The 13,663-nt window shown below is 37.0% G+C and overlaps 1 protein-coding gene across 2 annotated transcripts in view; it reads right to left on the reverse strand.

Moving 5' to 3' along the window:
- Positions 1-13,663, reverse strand: part of LOC108706599 (rho GTPase-activating protein 7) — a 211,423-nt gene that overhangs the window by 141,287 nt on the left and 56,473 nt on the right. For both annotated transcript variants that reach the window (XM_041579485.1, XM_041579484.1), the window contains one exon: positions 11,317-11,350. In XM_041579485.1, the coding sequence (XP_041435419.1) occupies positions 11,317-11,350 (34 nt within the window). The remainder of the gene's footprint in view (positions 1-11,316; positions 11,351-13,663) is intronic.

Consider the following 13,663-nt stretch of genomic DNA (forward strand, 5'->3'; position numbering starts at 1 on the left):
ATGGCTTTTGTGTATTATAAAGTTACTGTACATATCATCAGTAACCCTTACTAGTGTCAGGTGGTAATTGTGGGGTAATTAGTGCTGAGATGATGGTACAGGCATCATTCACTTTATAGATACTGCAAATACTTTCATGCCTAATATGTTACTCTTACTTTAAGCTGTATTGCTCACAACATCCCAGTAGTACTACTCACTGCCTTGGTCAAAAAGTCCCGAGTGGTATGTGAAGCTTACAGTGATCCCGAGCTCCAGGAATCTCTTATTTCTGAGCATATTCTGGCAGCCTTGTCATCTGTAGGGTACTAACCCTTCCTCACTGGAGCCTCTGACTGCTCTGCTAACGTCTCTGATCTTGCCTCTCACTCCTAGAGTGAAATATTACAGATTTTCCTAACAATTACTACTCCTACTGGGGCACTCCACCACCAACAAGTGGCACTGAAAGAGGCTGAGCACATGTTGGTGTCTTCTTTTATAACTAGGGAACCCTGGCACCCTCTGGTCAGTCACGGCACTGCCAGGGTAATACTTTCAAACAACAATGTATACAGGCACACCAAGGCCTCTGTTGGGAGCGCCCAATGGTGCTCCCATCTCTGGTAGTGCCGCACTCAAGATGGTGGCACCCATGACCTACATGGGGCGCCGCTAGAACCCTGACGCCAGCGCAATGACGTTACGCGACCGGCATGAAAATTTTAAATAAAATGACTTCCAGGTCACAATGCCCAATTATAGGAATTGCTGAATTGTGTTCCTGGATTTCCTAAATTCCTAAATTGCTGATTCCTGGATTCATGACCTTCTGCTAGAACCATACACTGATTTATGCTGTCTGCCTTATTGAACTCTTGACTGCACTCATGCCTGACCCCTTTGAATACCGCCAACTTGGACTTTAACCCCTAAGCTTCTTCCTTGGTCTGGACTTCTCCGCTAGGTCAATCTTAGCCTGGTGCATGATCCCAAGCAATACTTAGAAAATAAAAAAAAGATCAAACTATTTTTTGGGGGTTCAGGTGGTCAATTAACACTTATCACTTTCCTAACACAGCCAGTGCCATTTGACACTTCTATGAGGAAGTATAGGAACTACTGTACCTTATTGATTGTGAGCAAAAGCAGAGTAGCTTAAAGATTGGCTAAATTAATGAAATTCATTTTCATTTTTTAATCTGCTCCTTTTACATGCATTTTATCCAAGATTCCTTCATCACTTGCTATTGCTTTTGCTCAGTGTATCGGATGGTCTGTATGTAGTGAAGTTAAATTACATAGGAGACCTCCCAACTTGTGAAATAATATGGCCTCATTATTTAAGAGTAGAGCATATTTTAACTTTCTGTTCCTGTAAATGAAAGGAATTCACAATTGTTTATGGAAATAAAAAAGGAATTCATAATTGTTTATGTCATGCTATATATATATATATATATGGTGCCCCAAACTAAATACAGTATTACACATATGGACTAATAAATTAGCAGTAAAGTATTAATAGGACATGGAAGCATATTGGAAGAAATGTTGGCATAGCGGATTCAGTAAAGTGAACCGTACTTATCTACAGGATTTTATGTTAAATTCAGTGTAATAGGTTGGTCCTATATAAATAAGGGCTGATAATAACATTTTAAAGGATACTTAATTGTAAATGCATAAGCTATATTGCAATATAACACCTTCCATATTTTCCAATATTATCTAGAATGCTTGGGACCTGTGTTTTTCTGGATAAGGGATTTTCTATATATGTAGGGGGTCACTTATCAAACTCACTATTTTGTTAACACCACCACAACCAAATTCCTGCATACAATTTAACCACATTTCTCAATGAATTTTCACCAAAAAATCTGGTACGGGAAAAAACTTGATCTTGAACATTATTTAGAAAATCGGAATTGTACATTTTTTTTCGGATTTGAATCCCAAAAACATCAAAATCTTTTGATTATTGTACAAAACCCAATGCTTCCAATTGTAAATAGGACATCTGCCATTGACTTCTACATGATCTCAGCAGGTCTGAGATGGTGTACTTTTTTAACTGGACTTTTAACACCATCGGGGTTTAATAAATCATGAAAAATTCTAGTTTTTTTTCTCCAAAAAAAGTTGTTTTCCCCTTAAAAAGTCTGATCAGAAAAGATTGGACTTTAGTATATAACCCCTGGAGTGTAACTAAAAAAAACCCAGGGCATTTAGCTCAATAAAAATACTTACTCTATTAATAGCTCTTTACTTTAGAATTTTGCTGAATTTAGAGTAGCCAAGCACTAAATAAGCAGTAGTTGTTATTGCCTCTTAGTGGCTGTAAGAATAGCCATCTAAAAAATAAAGATATTTTTTGTTCAACTTTCACAACATTTTTGATATTCTTCAGCATTCTTCAAAATTAAAAGTATACCTTCATACATTGCTCCAGATTACAGATACAAAAAATGCTTATTTATATGTATCTGTTTAGTAGAAATTTTTTTTATGGTCAAAACTCTCAAATTCGAATTGTGAATTATCGAAACTCGATTCGAATTCAAATGAGATTTTTGAGATTTATCACACTCTGGCCCTCGAATGCCTCTGGAACTCAAACTCAGCTATTTGCAAAAAACCTGCCAAGTTCACTTATAAGTCAATAGGAGAGGTCCAGGTATCAATTTGGACATATTACTAGCCTTTTCTAGCCTATTTGAATTTAATAGAGTTAAAAAAAATTCACATGAATTCGAAATTTGACCTTTAATAAATGTGCCTCTAAATTACAAAGTTATAGAAATACAAAAGTTGTGGGAATCGATTCTTAAAACAGGGTAATTCCTTTAGCTTCTTATTCTGGGGTTGAGTGCACATTTTGAAAGTGAGGCTTGCTTCATATCTAACATGTCTTACTGAGAATAAGGACTTCATAAATACACTAAGGTAGTATTGTTTCGCAGGAGCCCTGTGTTCTCATGTGCAGATTAAATCTGAATTCAGATATAAAAGAACTAATGAGAATTAATTTTAATGAATTTCTGAGGTGGTCCTTTCATGAGTCTTGTTGGCAGATTGAAGAGGCTTAAGAAGTGAGCAGACGTCATCAACTTTTAAAGGCCTTCATGCTGTGATGCCCTCTGACTGTGTTGTTGTCACCAGTAAGACAATTTATGTCCTGAAAAACAAGTCATCCTGTGAGCAGCATGAACCCTTCCCCAGACACAGGAATCACGGGAAGGTATCCAGCAGCCCAATGGCCTTTCATCATTCCCACATCCAAGTCTGCATAACAACAGAATATAAAACTAGAAGACACAACGTCTCAGGTTTTCCCTGTCTGTGTACGGGAAGTCAGAAACAATAAATTCCGGCTTTTCTGGGAGACTCCTGATATTTTTATTTAGACGTAGACACTCACAAAGAAATCATTCAATGAATGAATAGACTGCAGGATTAAAGGAAACATATCCTGCAAGTAAAATATTTAAAATAAATGCATTTCCCCTTAACAAGATTTTCACTGACTTTAGTTGATTCATTTTAAAGTGGACTTCGTGGGACAATTACATTTTTGTCAATGGAGCTTATTTGCTAAGGCTTGTTCAGTACTCAGAGGGGAAACATTTAAAAGAGGAAGTCGTTATGTGTCTGATCTTAGAATATTTTAATAGAGAATGAGGTTTTATTCACCAAGTCAGAAGTTGGAAAATCTCCCATTCTCCAGGTGATTTCAAACCGATAATGTTCTGGGCAAATTATTAAGCATAGTTTTGAGCATAGATATAGCAAGTACTCAAAGCTTCACATTAGTCCCCGTGGAATATTTTATTTAGTGAATTTGTATATGTAAGTGTTAGGCAAACTGCTTGGATGATAGGAGTATTCGCAGTATCCGAAGGGTTTATAGAGTTGGTAGTCAGTTACAGGCAGTAAGGTCAAGGCAGGCAGTGATTAGCGAGGTCAAAGTCAAAGCAGAAGGTCAGGAGCTGGTGAATCAAGTCAGAGCAATAATTGGGAACACCCAGAATCTTTAACAAAAAAGACATATTTGGGCATGGAACCCGGTTTTTGGCATCCTTTTATTTGACATTTTTGTGCAATGGTGTCACCTGTTGTTGCTGTGTCATAGCGTGGCATGATAATGTCAGTAAGCGAAAATTGGCGCTACCATCTTGGATACAAAGTGGAGTGTTCTGCAATGTTGCACTCCTGACAGTAAGAAGCAGTGTATATAGCATAATCATTTCAAGGCACATTTATCAAGGATCGAATTTCGAATTCATGTGAGTTTTTTTTTAACTGGCATGAATTAGACTTAACTCAAAATTTGAATATTCGATTATATGGAAAACTCGGACGTATTTTACTGACCCGAAAACTTGAATTGAATTCGATTGGAATTCACCAAACTATATTCAAATTTTTTCTCTGAAAATTGGTCACTGGACCTCTCCCATTGACTTATACAGGAATTCGGCAGGTTTTAGGTGGCAAATAGTTGAATTCCAATTCTTAAAGGGTCAGACTTTGATAAATTTGAAAATCTAGTTCAATTTTATAAAAAAAAACTTGAATCGAGTTTGGATAATTACCTAGTTGAATGTGACAGTTTTGACCATAAATTTTTTTTTGAAAATTCGAATTTTCAATTCGAAATCTACCCCTTCATGTCAAGTGAAACACAGAACTGTATATTACGTTGAAATAGATGTTTCTGATTTGTCAACAAAGGTTAAAAACATTTCAAGCATTAAATAGTCGATGTACTCTTGTTTAACAGCATACATGACTAATTTTTTGTGATATAAGGCACTTCATAGGTTCTCTTCAGAAGTTCTGAAGAGAAGGGTAGATTGTACAGTACGAGTGCCTTAAGGTATATGAAACCTGATATTTCTCTGTCCTCGTCAGAAAAGAAATGCATCTGCTTAATAGACAAACTTTCTCTCATTATGGCACATTTTCAAGAAGGTTTGAAGACCACTACAATATCAACTGAATGTAAAAATGTTAATTGTACATAAGTCCTTTTTATCACTAATAGGATCCAACCAGTACTCTCTGTAATCTTCAGAATTTTAGAACAGGAGTCTTGGTGACCGATGAATAACCTTTAATAACTCCCTTTTAACTCACGTAAAATCATTTGCCAATGCATAAAGCCAAAATGGCTGTTTTCACTTTTCATGGACTTGCATTGCTCCTGTCAAGTGATATTATGGGAGTGTTAACTTGCAATCCAATAGTACTATTATTACACTGTATTTACTGTGGGTGGGTTTGGCATGCAGGATGAAAGTAAAGAGATCAACAGAGCAGCACCTTTTAATATATTGTGTAGACAAGGTGAGTGATATTAATGGACATTTATTAAGAGACAGCATTATTCAGCAGACTTTATTTTACCTGGTACTTTGTCATTTAATGATGTGTTTCAGACACACAGTCATAAACTGTAAGGAGAAGCTCTGATGACATTACAAACAGTGTAGACTTTCCATGAGGCGTTTTAATATCTTTTACAATTGTGAAGTCTATGTGAAGTCTGGGCTAAATTCTTTTAAGTACTTCTTTTTTAGATGCCTAAGTGTAACTTTACTTGTAGCAGCTAACCTTTGTCCCTTTCAGTGGGATTTATATGGCCTTATGGAGAAATGTTGATATGATAGTGGCTGAGACAGTGTCTTCTTTCTGACTCAGTGCACTTTGCTTCTCTCCTATAAATGTTGCCAGTAATTAGCCTTTTGTTCTAGCTCTGCCATTTCTGGCTGATTTACTGTCTGTAAAGAGAAAACCTTTTTATAGAGTCTGGCCTTTTTGTATGGGAGAAAGATAAAGCCAAATAAAGTAATTTTAGCTTGCTTTTCAATTGTACCCAATAACCTATGGCAATTTATTTTTCTTCCCCACCCCCACCAACCCTCTGCTGCTGTCCCATTATCACAGTCGCATAAAAATGGGACCTACCAAGTTGAAATCCATGCCGCCTACTCATATCATAAACTGACTCTCATACCTGCTGTGTTATTTAAGAAAGTACAAATATATAAAGTAACCTAGTAAGTTAGGTTGAAAAAAGACACATGTCCATCAAGTTCAACCTTTTAACTCTATTTTAACCTGCATAACTGCTAAAAAAAACTCCTAGCCCCCAAATGTAATAAAAGGCACTAAGTTTGCCTAGGAGCAATAACACATAGCAACCAATAATATGTTTGCTTTTAAACAGGTGACCAGTAAATCCTACCTGCTGATTGGTTGCTATGGGTTACTGCTCCTGGGCAAAGGGAAAGCATTATATTACATAACCCTCCTAGCTAGTCTTTTGTTGATAACATTATTATTATTATTAACAGGTATTTTTAGAGTGCCAACATATTTAGCAGCGCTGTAAAATAAATGTGTTTATACAAGGAACATACATAATTTCAATATACAAAGTATACTTTTTAATCAATATCAATTTTAGTGCATCCCCCCCACTTCATTGCTGTTTCTTTATTGTTTTATTAAACCAGAATAGTACTTTATAAGAATTCAGCACAGTGTTGCACTAATATAAAGTCCCAATATTTGTATTTAATATTTATAGTACCAGTTGTACCAGTGGAACTTTATTAGGGTCATTTATTCATTGCAGAGCAGGGTGTAAATGTTTTTGCTTTCCAAAACGATGGGCAGATTCATACTTTCCCCAAATGAACAAAGACTAAATAATAAAAGTCATGTATCTTAATGGGTCGCAGGAGGAGATGTGCACCTGAGTTAAATAAACACTAAAGTAGCAACTTGTTTAAGGGCTGAACTCTGCGGCATGTTGAAGACCGCCACGCGCTGCGTCTTCAACCGACAGACGGATAAATGTAGTTTGTACCTGCGATTTCTCGATCAGCCCCATTATATTCTGAATGTCGCATGCGTGTCATTGCCTGGGAACGGATTGGTCTTCAACGCGCCGTAGAGTTGGGAAAGAACAAATTTTCATTTCACTATCTCTAAACAAACTTGCCTTTTTAAACATAAAACTCAAATTTTAATAATTAAAATTAAAATACAAATGTATAAAAACTGCACCAAGGTGTATATTTAATGTGAGACAGACAAGTGGCAGCAGTGGCAACTAAGGGCTCTTACACAGGGGCGTTTGCTTCAAATGCTTGCTGAGTGTAAAAAAAACATATTTTTTCCGCAGCTAAACTAGTTTTTTTTATCTATTCTATTGATAGTTAAACGCACATCAAGCACAAGGAAAAGTAGCATGCTGCGTTTAAACAACACACTCAAACGCAATGAGGACAGCCTGGCATCGTTTTTTCAAGCTCAAACCTGCGTTTTAACTCGTGTCAAACGTATAAAAAACGCAGGAAAAAACGCCTGTGTGTAAGAGCCCTGATGCTTGAAGTTCAATCTAAACAAATTATAGTAGTAGCAGCAACACACAGTCTATGCTTGTGTTTAAACCTTGATTATGGCACCAGGTAAGGGAAGGAGAAGGGGGATCCTGACTCGTGTTAGAACTACCTAATTTGCACGCCAGTGTGCTTACCACCCAACCATGGGCTATATTTGAGTGAAGTTAGGGTCCACTAGAGTGAAATACCGCCTCTCTCCATTCATTTCTATGGCATTTTTAAATGCGTGTTTTTCAAAGGGTAAACCTTCAATTTCACCCATTGATAAATACTCTTTTAAAAATCCCATAGCAATGAATGGAGAGAAGCGGTATTTTACTCTAATGGACGTGGCGATCTGAGACTTCGCTCTTTGATATCTAGCTTCAGCCATGCTGTATAATAAAGACAATGAACACAAACAAAAATAGTTGCTTCTGTGTCCTATTGTCTGAATACTCTGTGACAAATTGGTAAGGCAAAATGGATAGGAATATTCAAAAAAAGCAGGCAAAATGAATAAAAAGTCACTTCACCTATTAGAGGATTAAGTACCCCATTAAAACCACTAATATTTATATCCAAGAGTTAAAACACAAGGAAATGTCTCTGCATTCCCCCGTTTGTTTGCGCCTTGTTTGGTGTATGCTATTTTGTTCTGCATGCCTCTGATGGTGATCAAAACTATTTATTGAATGCTTGTAAAAGATGGTGCTGAGGGATAAAGAATCATATCCTCCATGCAATGTGTAGTGTAGACCATGCAGGAGCTGTCAGTTACACCAATTACATAATTATAGTTCTAAGAATTCTGCAGCCCCTGTGCTGTGAAGTTTACTGACATCCTGACACCGAGCAGCTGGTTTTATAGGCTCTTCCAGCTTCCAAAACTGTGCCCTGATGTAAACCCCAGCTTTTCTACAGATGATTCTTACCAGTCTCATTTTTTTTCACACAGTCTCTATTATTTAAACCACTTTATTTCATAGAAACATAAAATCATGCAAATATAAATGTGGTTCCACTCAAGGAATCTGGTGCTATTTACCTAGAGATTTCTAATCCAGAATGTACGGATCCTGCAAAATGAAGTGTGTCCGGAGTCCACAGCCTTTGCCAGGGTTCCAGTATTAATGTTTGTCTTTAAACTTACACTGCTGGAACCAAAAGTCCAGTGAATGCGGCCTGTTTTTATTTGATTGGTTTGCCTTTATTCACAGACTGCACCCAGGTCCACGGTGAAAATATGTGAGTGCCAAAATGAACTATATATCCACATATATGGCACCTAGTTTTAATTGACTTGTCCTACTATCTAATTAAGACAATGTCACTAGTGATGGGCGAATTTGTCCCATTTCGCTGAAAAATTTGTGAATTTCACGTGAATTTGGGAAAAGCAGCGAATTTTGACACCACCGTCAATGCTGATGCACGTGTATGAATAATGCTGACGTGCGACAGTTTTGACGCAATCAACTTTTCCAAATTTTTTTGCCGCCGGTGAATTTTTGCTGACAAATTTTTGTGGCAGTTTCGCAAATTTATTCACCGGCGTCAAATGCGAAAATTCACTGCGAATTTATATTGGCCAAATTTATTCACCCATCACTAAGGGGCCGATGCATCAAGGGTCGAATATCAAGGGTTAATTAACCCTCGATATTCGACTGGGAATGAAAATCCTTCGACTTCGAATATCGAAGTCGAAGGATTTTGCTCAAAAAAGTTAGATCGAACGATCGAAGGAATAATCCTTCGATCGAACGATTAAATCCTTCAAATCGAACGATTCGAAGGATTTTAATCCAACGATCAAAGGATTATCCTTCGATCAAAAAAACTTAGCCAAGCATATGGGGACCTTCCCCATAGGCTAACATTGGGTTCGGTAGCTTTTAGGTGGCGAACTAGGGGGGTCGAAGTTTTTTCTTAAAGAGACAGTACTGCGACTATCGAATGGTCGAATAGTCGAACGATTTTTACTTCGAATCCTTCGATTCGAAGTCGTAGTCGAAGGTCGAAGTAGCCCATTCGATTGTCGAAGTAGCCCAAAAAACACTTCAAAATTCGAAGTTTTTTTACTTCGAAGTTAATGAATTGGCCCCTAAATGTCACATAAAGCAAACCAACAAATTAAAACAGATTTCTGGCAGTCAAACAAACCAAAGCTCGCTACCTCCCTCAAGTCAAGTTGCTGCATTCTTGCATGGTGATAGTGGACAACCACCTGAATTTAAACACGATTTAGTAGTTTGAGTTAGATGTTCAGATGACTTTACCACCCCCAAATCAGACATTTTATGGTAAAGGGGGTCCTGACTTACCAATAACATACCCCTGTTTTTTAAAATCAGTATTCCTCTTGCAACAACGAGAAAATAAAGCAATACATGTTGACTTAACAATGTTATCTGTAACCTTGTTATGAAGTACAGGGGGCCAGCCAGACTTGGCTGAATAGATGGTCCCGAGGTAAAAAAAAGTTTAAAAAGGTAAATTTGAAAAGTTCTTATGACCCAATATGTTTATGTCTACCCAAAAATATTAAATACCATATGTTACACTTGAAGACACCCCCAAATCATTGTCACTGCAGATGTTTCTAATAGTCAAGTGCTTTCTTCACAACCTCTGAGCACCATTTATATCTTGTGTTCTTATAAATATTTGCAAACCAGTACCAGATGCTTATGAATGGCAAGATGTTTTTATAACTATCACTGCTACTGATTTACATCTCTTTAGCTGGTAACCAATACCAGCTGCTGGCCAAGGAATCCTCTTCCTAAAGGCTGTAAGTTCTCACGAGCCAATTTCCTTTATTCTGTCTGCCTCACATTCACTCATCATTAATAATCACAGAGGACGAGTATTATCTGAAATATTCAAATCAGCATCATAAAACATAAAGTAAAAGCCTGTGGCTGCCCATATATCAACAAATACAACAAGGGTTGAAGAAACAACCCCACAAACCCAATTACACATGGATTTCATGGAACAATGCAAATCTCAATCTGCACTATACAAATGTACCACCATCTAAATGGTTGTTTATAATAACCGGTGAACTACAAGCTATTTTCTGGAATCAGAGACAATATACTGTAATTATTATTGTGCTTTAATCTAATGACACTCTATTTTGTTACTGGTTGGAATCAGAGTGGAATCTTTCAGTCAATCTTTAACAGTATCATTTCAATTAATAGATTGGTTAGAAAATGGGGTGCACACTAGTAGCAGACTACCTTAGCATGTTGATAACCTGTACGTCGTTTTTTTTTAAAAACCAAAAAAAGCCAATCTTCAAATACTGTAACAACAGGCATCTTAGAATTCATGGTTATTACCCTCACTTTTTAGTCTTCCAGAACTATAAATTCCCCCATCTTAAATCTGAGTTCAGCATCTGATTATATATGATTTTATTCCATTTTTCTTGGCCCTTGTAACTTCCTATGTCCTGAGCCACATCTTTAATCACATCTTTGACTCAACACTAAACACTAAACGAATACAGGTATGGGACCTGTTATCCAGAATTTCTGGGGACCTGGGGTTTTCCTGATAATGGATCTTTCCATAATTTGGGTCTTCATGTCTTAAGTCTACTAGAAATTAATTTAAACATTAAATAAACCCATTAGGCTGGTTTTGCTTCCAATAAGAATTAACTATATCTTAGTTGGGATCAAGTACAAGCGACTGTTTTATTATTACAGAGAAAAAGGAAATCATTTTAAAAAATTTGGATTATTTGGATAAAATGGAGTCTATGGGAGACAGCCATTCCGTAATTCGGAGCTTTCCGGATATCGGGTTTCCGGATAAGGGATCCTATACCTGTACTAATATTAAAAATTCAAAACGTCACACAGTGGTACAAAAAAATCTAGGAGTCTAAAATAAACATATATAGTAAGGTGTTACTTACCAGCCCTCTCCTTTTCAGAAATTGCTGGCAGTGCCTGCAAGGTAAATAGGGGAGATACAAAATATCAGACTACTGAAGACTTGTAGATTGATACATTCATATTTTTCTATAATTTTTCAATTTCTATAATGTTAGCTTGATCAGTTGGATAGTCACCATATCAAAAGGAACATACAAAGATTTATTGTCATACATGCACTTTATATTATGCTGGATATCAGAAGAGTTGCTAGGCCTAAATTCCAATATTCCCCATGCCCCAAGTTGTATTAAACACTTGAGATGAGAATTTAAGCTCTCCTGATATTTACATTGAATTTGCTCCCTGGGTTCAGCATGTTCAGCATGTAGCAACTTAGGTACTTAAAGGACAAGGAAAGTTAAACTAAAGAAGTAGCTAGAAATGTTGTACATTAAGTTTTGTGCTTCTGTACCAGCCCAAGACAGCCACAGCCCTTTAGCAGTAAAGATCTGTGTCTCCAAAGATGCCCCAGTAGCTCCCCATCTTCTTTTCTGCTGATTCACTGCACATGCTCTGTGCTGCTGTCACTTACTGAGCTTAGGGACATACTCACAATATACAGTACACATAGAATAGAAATGTCACAGTATTAGACTATGAAGATTTTTATTCATCCAGGTCATGGTATATCTAAAATAAGTAATTATAAAACAACTGGACTTGCTGAGTAATTATTGACTGACTGGAGTTCAATTGACGGGTGTCAGTTCCACTAATCCAATTTACAAAGGCACATTATAACTCTTCAAAGAGGTGACATGTGAAATTTACAGAGGTGTTGTCACAATATAAGGCTGATTAGTAATTAATACAGATAATTACTACATGGCAGCACAGAAACCAGTGCAATTAGAATCAGAATTTAATAATCAGCCCTGTAGCATTAGCTTATATTACAGACCAACCTAATTTTCTACTTGATAATTAGTGATGACCCTAAGCTTAGCTTCTCAACAGCTGCTCAGAGCCCACTGAGCATGTGAGTGTCACAGACACTTTCCAAGATGGTGACCCCATGTGACAAGTTTGAAGTCCTGGATCATTGCTGCTATTGACAAGCTGAAACTTTAGGCTGGTGCAATAAGTTCAGTATATAAAATATGGCATTTTTAGCCACCTTCATTTTTAGGGTTTAGTTCTCCTTTAAGGTAATATAGACTATACACATAGCCCTTGTTGCAGGCCTCCTTTTGGGTCATTTCAGAATTGAGCAGCAGCTCTGCTGCAATTAGAACTCTTTGTTACTAAATACACTCATAACTCTGTGGTCAATGTCTACATTGAGTTGGATCCTTTTTGTCTCTGATGAACCCAGTACACTGTAACATATTGAACAAATTAACATTTTAATTAGGGATGCACCGAATCCGCTTTTTTGGATTCGCCGAACCCCCGAATCCTTCACGAAGGATTCGGCCGAATATCGAACCGAATCCGAACCCTAATTTGCATATGCAAATTAGGGATGGGAAGGGGAAAACATTTTTTACTTCCTTGTTTTCTGACAGAAAGTCACGCAATTTCCCTCCCTGCCTCTAATTTGCATATGCAAATTAGGATTCGGATTCGGTTCGGCCGGGCAGAAGGATTCGGCCGAATCCGAATCCTGCTGAAAAAGGCCGAATCCTGGCCGAATCCCGAACCGAATTCTGGATTCGGTGCATCCCTAATTTTAATGAAAAAAAAAATTCAGTTCTAATTTACAGACCATCAAATTTTCTTTTGCTTTGCAATGTGCGTAAAGCCAGCGCTGGTGAATTTTCGCAGGTAAGTAAATTTGCCTAATAAGAGACAGCCTTCTGTAACTGCCCAATAAGTTCAAAGAAGCCTTTGGTGCCCATTCTAAAATTTTGTATTTTTTGTATTCTATACAGTATTTTTAGTCATGGTTATGACAGCTTCTTGTGATCCAGAAAAAAAATCCCAGCCTCAGTCCTATATGATAATGTGTATAATTGGGTTAAATATTAGTGATTTTTCTGCGAATCTAAAAAAAATCTAATTCTTTTGCTTTTCTGAGGCTTAACTACCACCCACATCAAAATAGTATTCTATATGTGGCCCTGGAGGATTTAACATCTGGACGCTCTGAGCTCTGCCTCCCACATGATTTGTGGAAAATAGAAAGCTATGAAGATAAACAAAGGATCTTTGGAAACATACATATGAGGGAGAATATATTTATATCTATGCACTGCCACACAAATGGCTAAATATTTCTACGGAGGAGCTCAATAAGGATTTAATTTGACGGTCAGTTAACACTATTCTGTCAAATCTAAACATATCTAAAATAATGTTGAGTTTATTTTCAATAACAACTGT

This window comes from Xenopus laevis, chromosome 1S (genome assembly GCF_017654675.1).
Source record: "Xenopus laevis strain J_2021 chromosome 1S, Xenopus_laevis_v10.1, whole genome shotgun sequence".
NCBI classification, from domain to species: Eukaryota; Metazoa; Chordata; class Amphibia; order Anura; family Pipidae; genus Xenopus; species Xenopus laevis.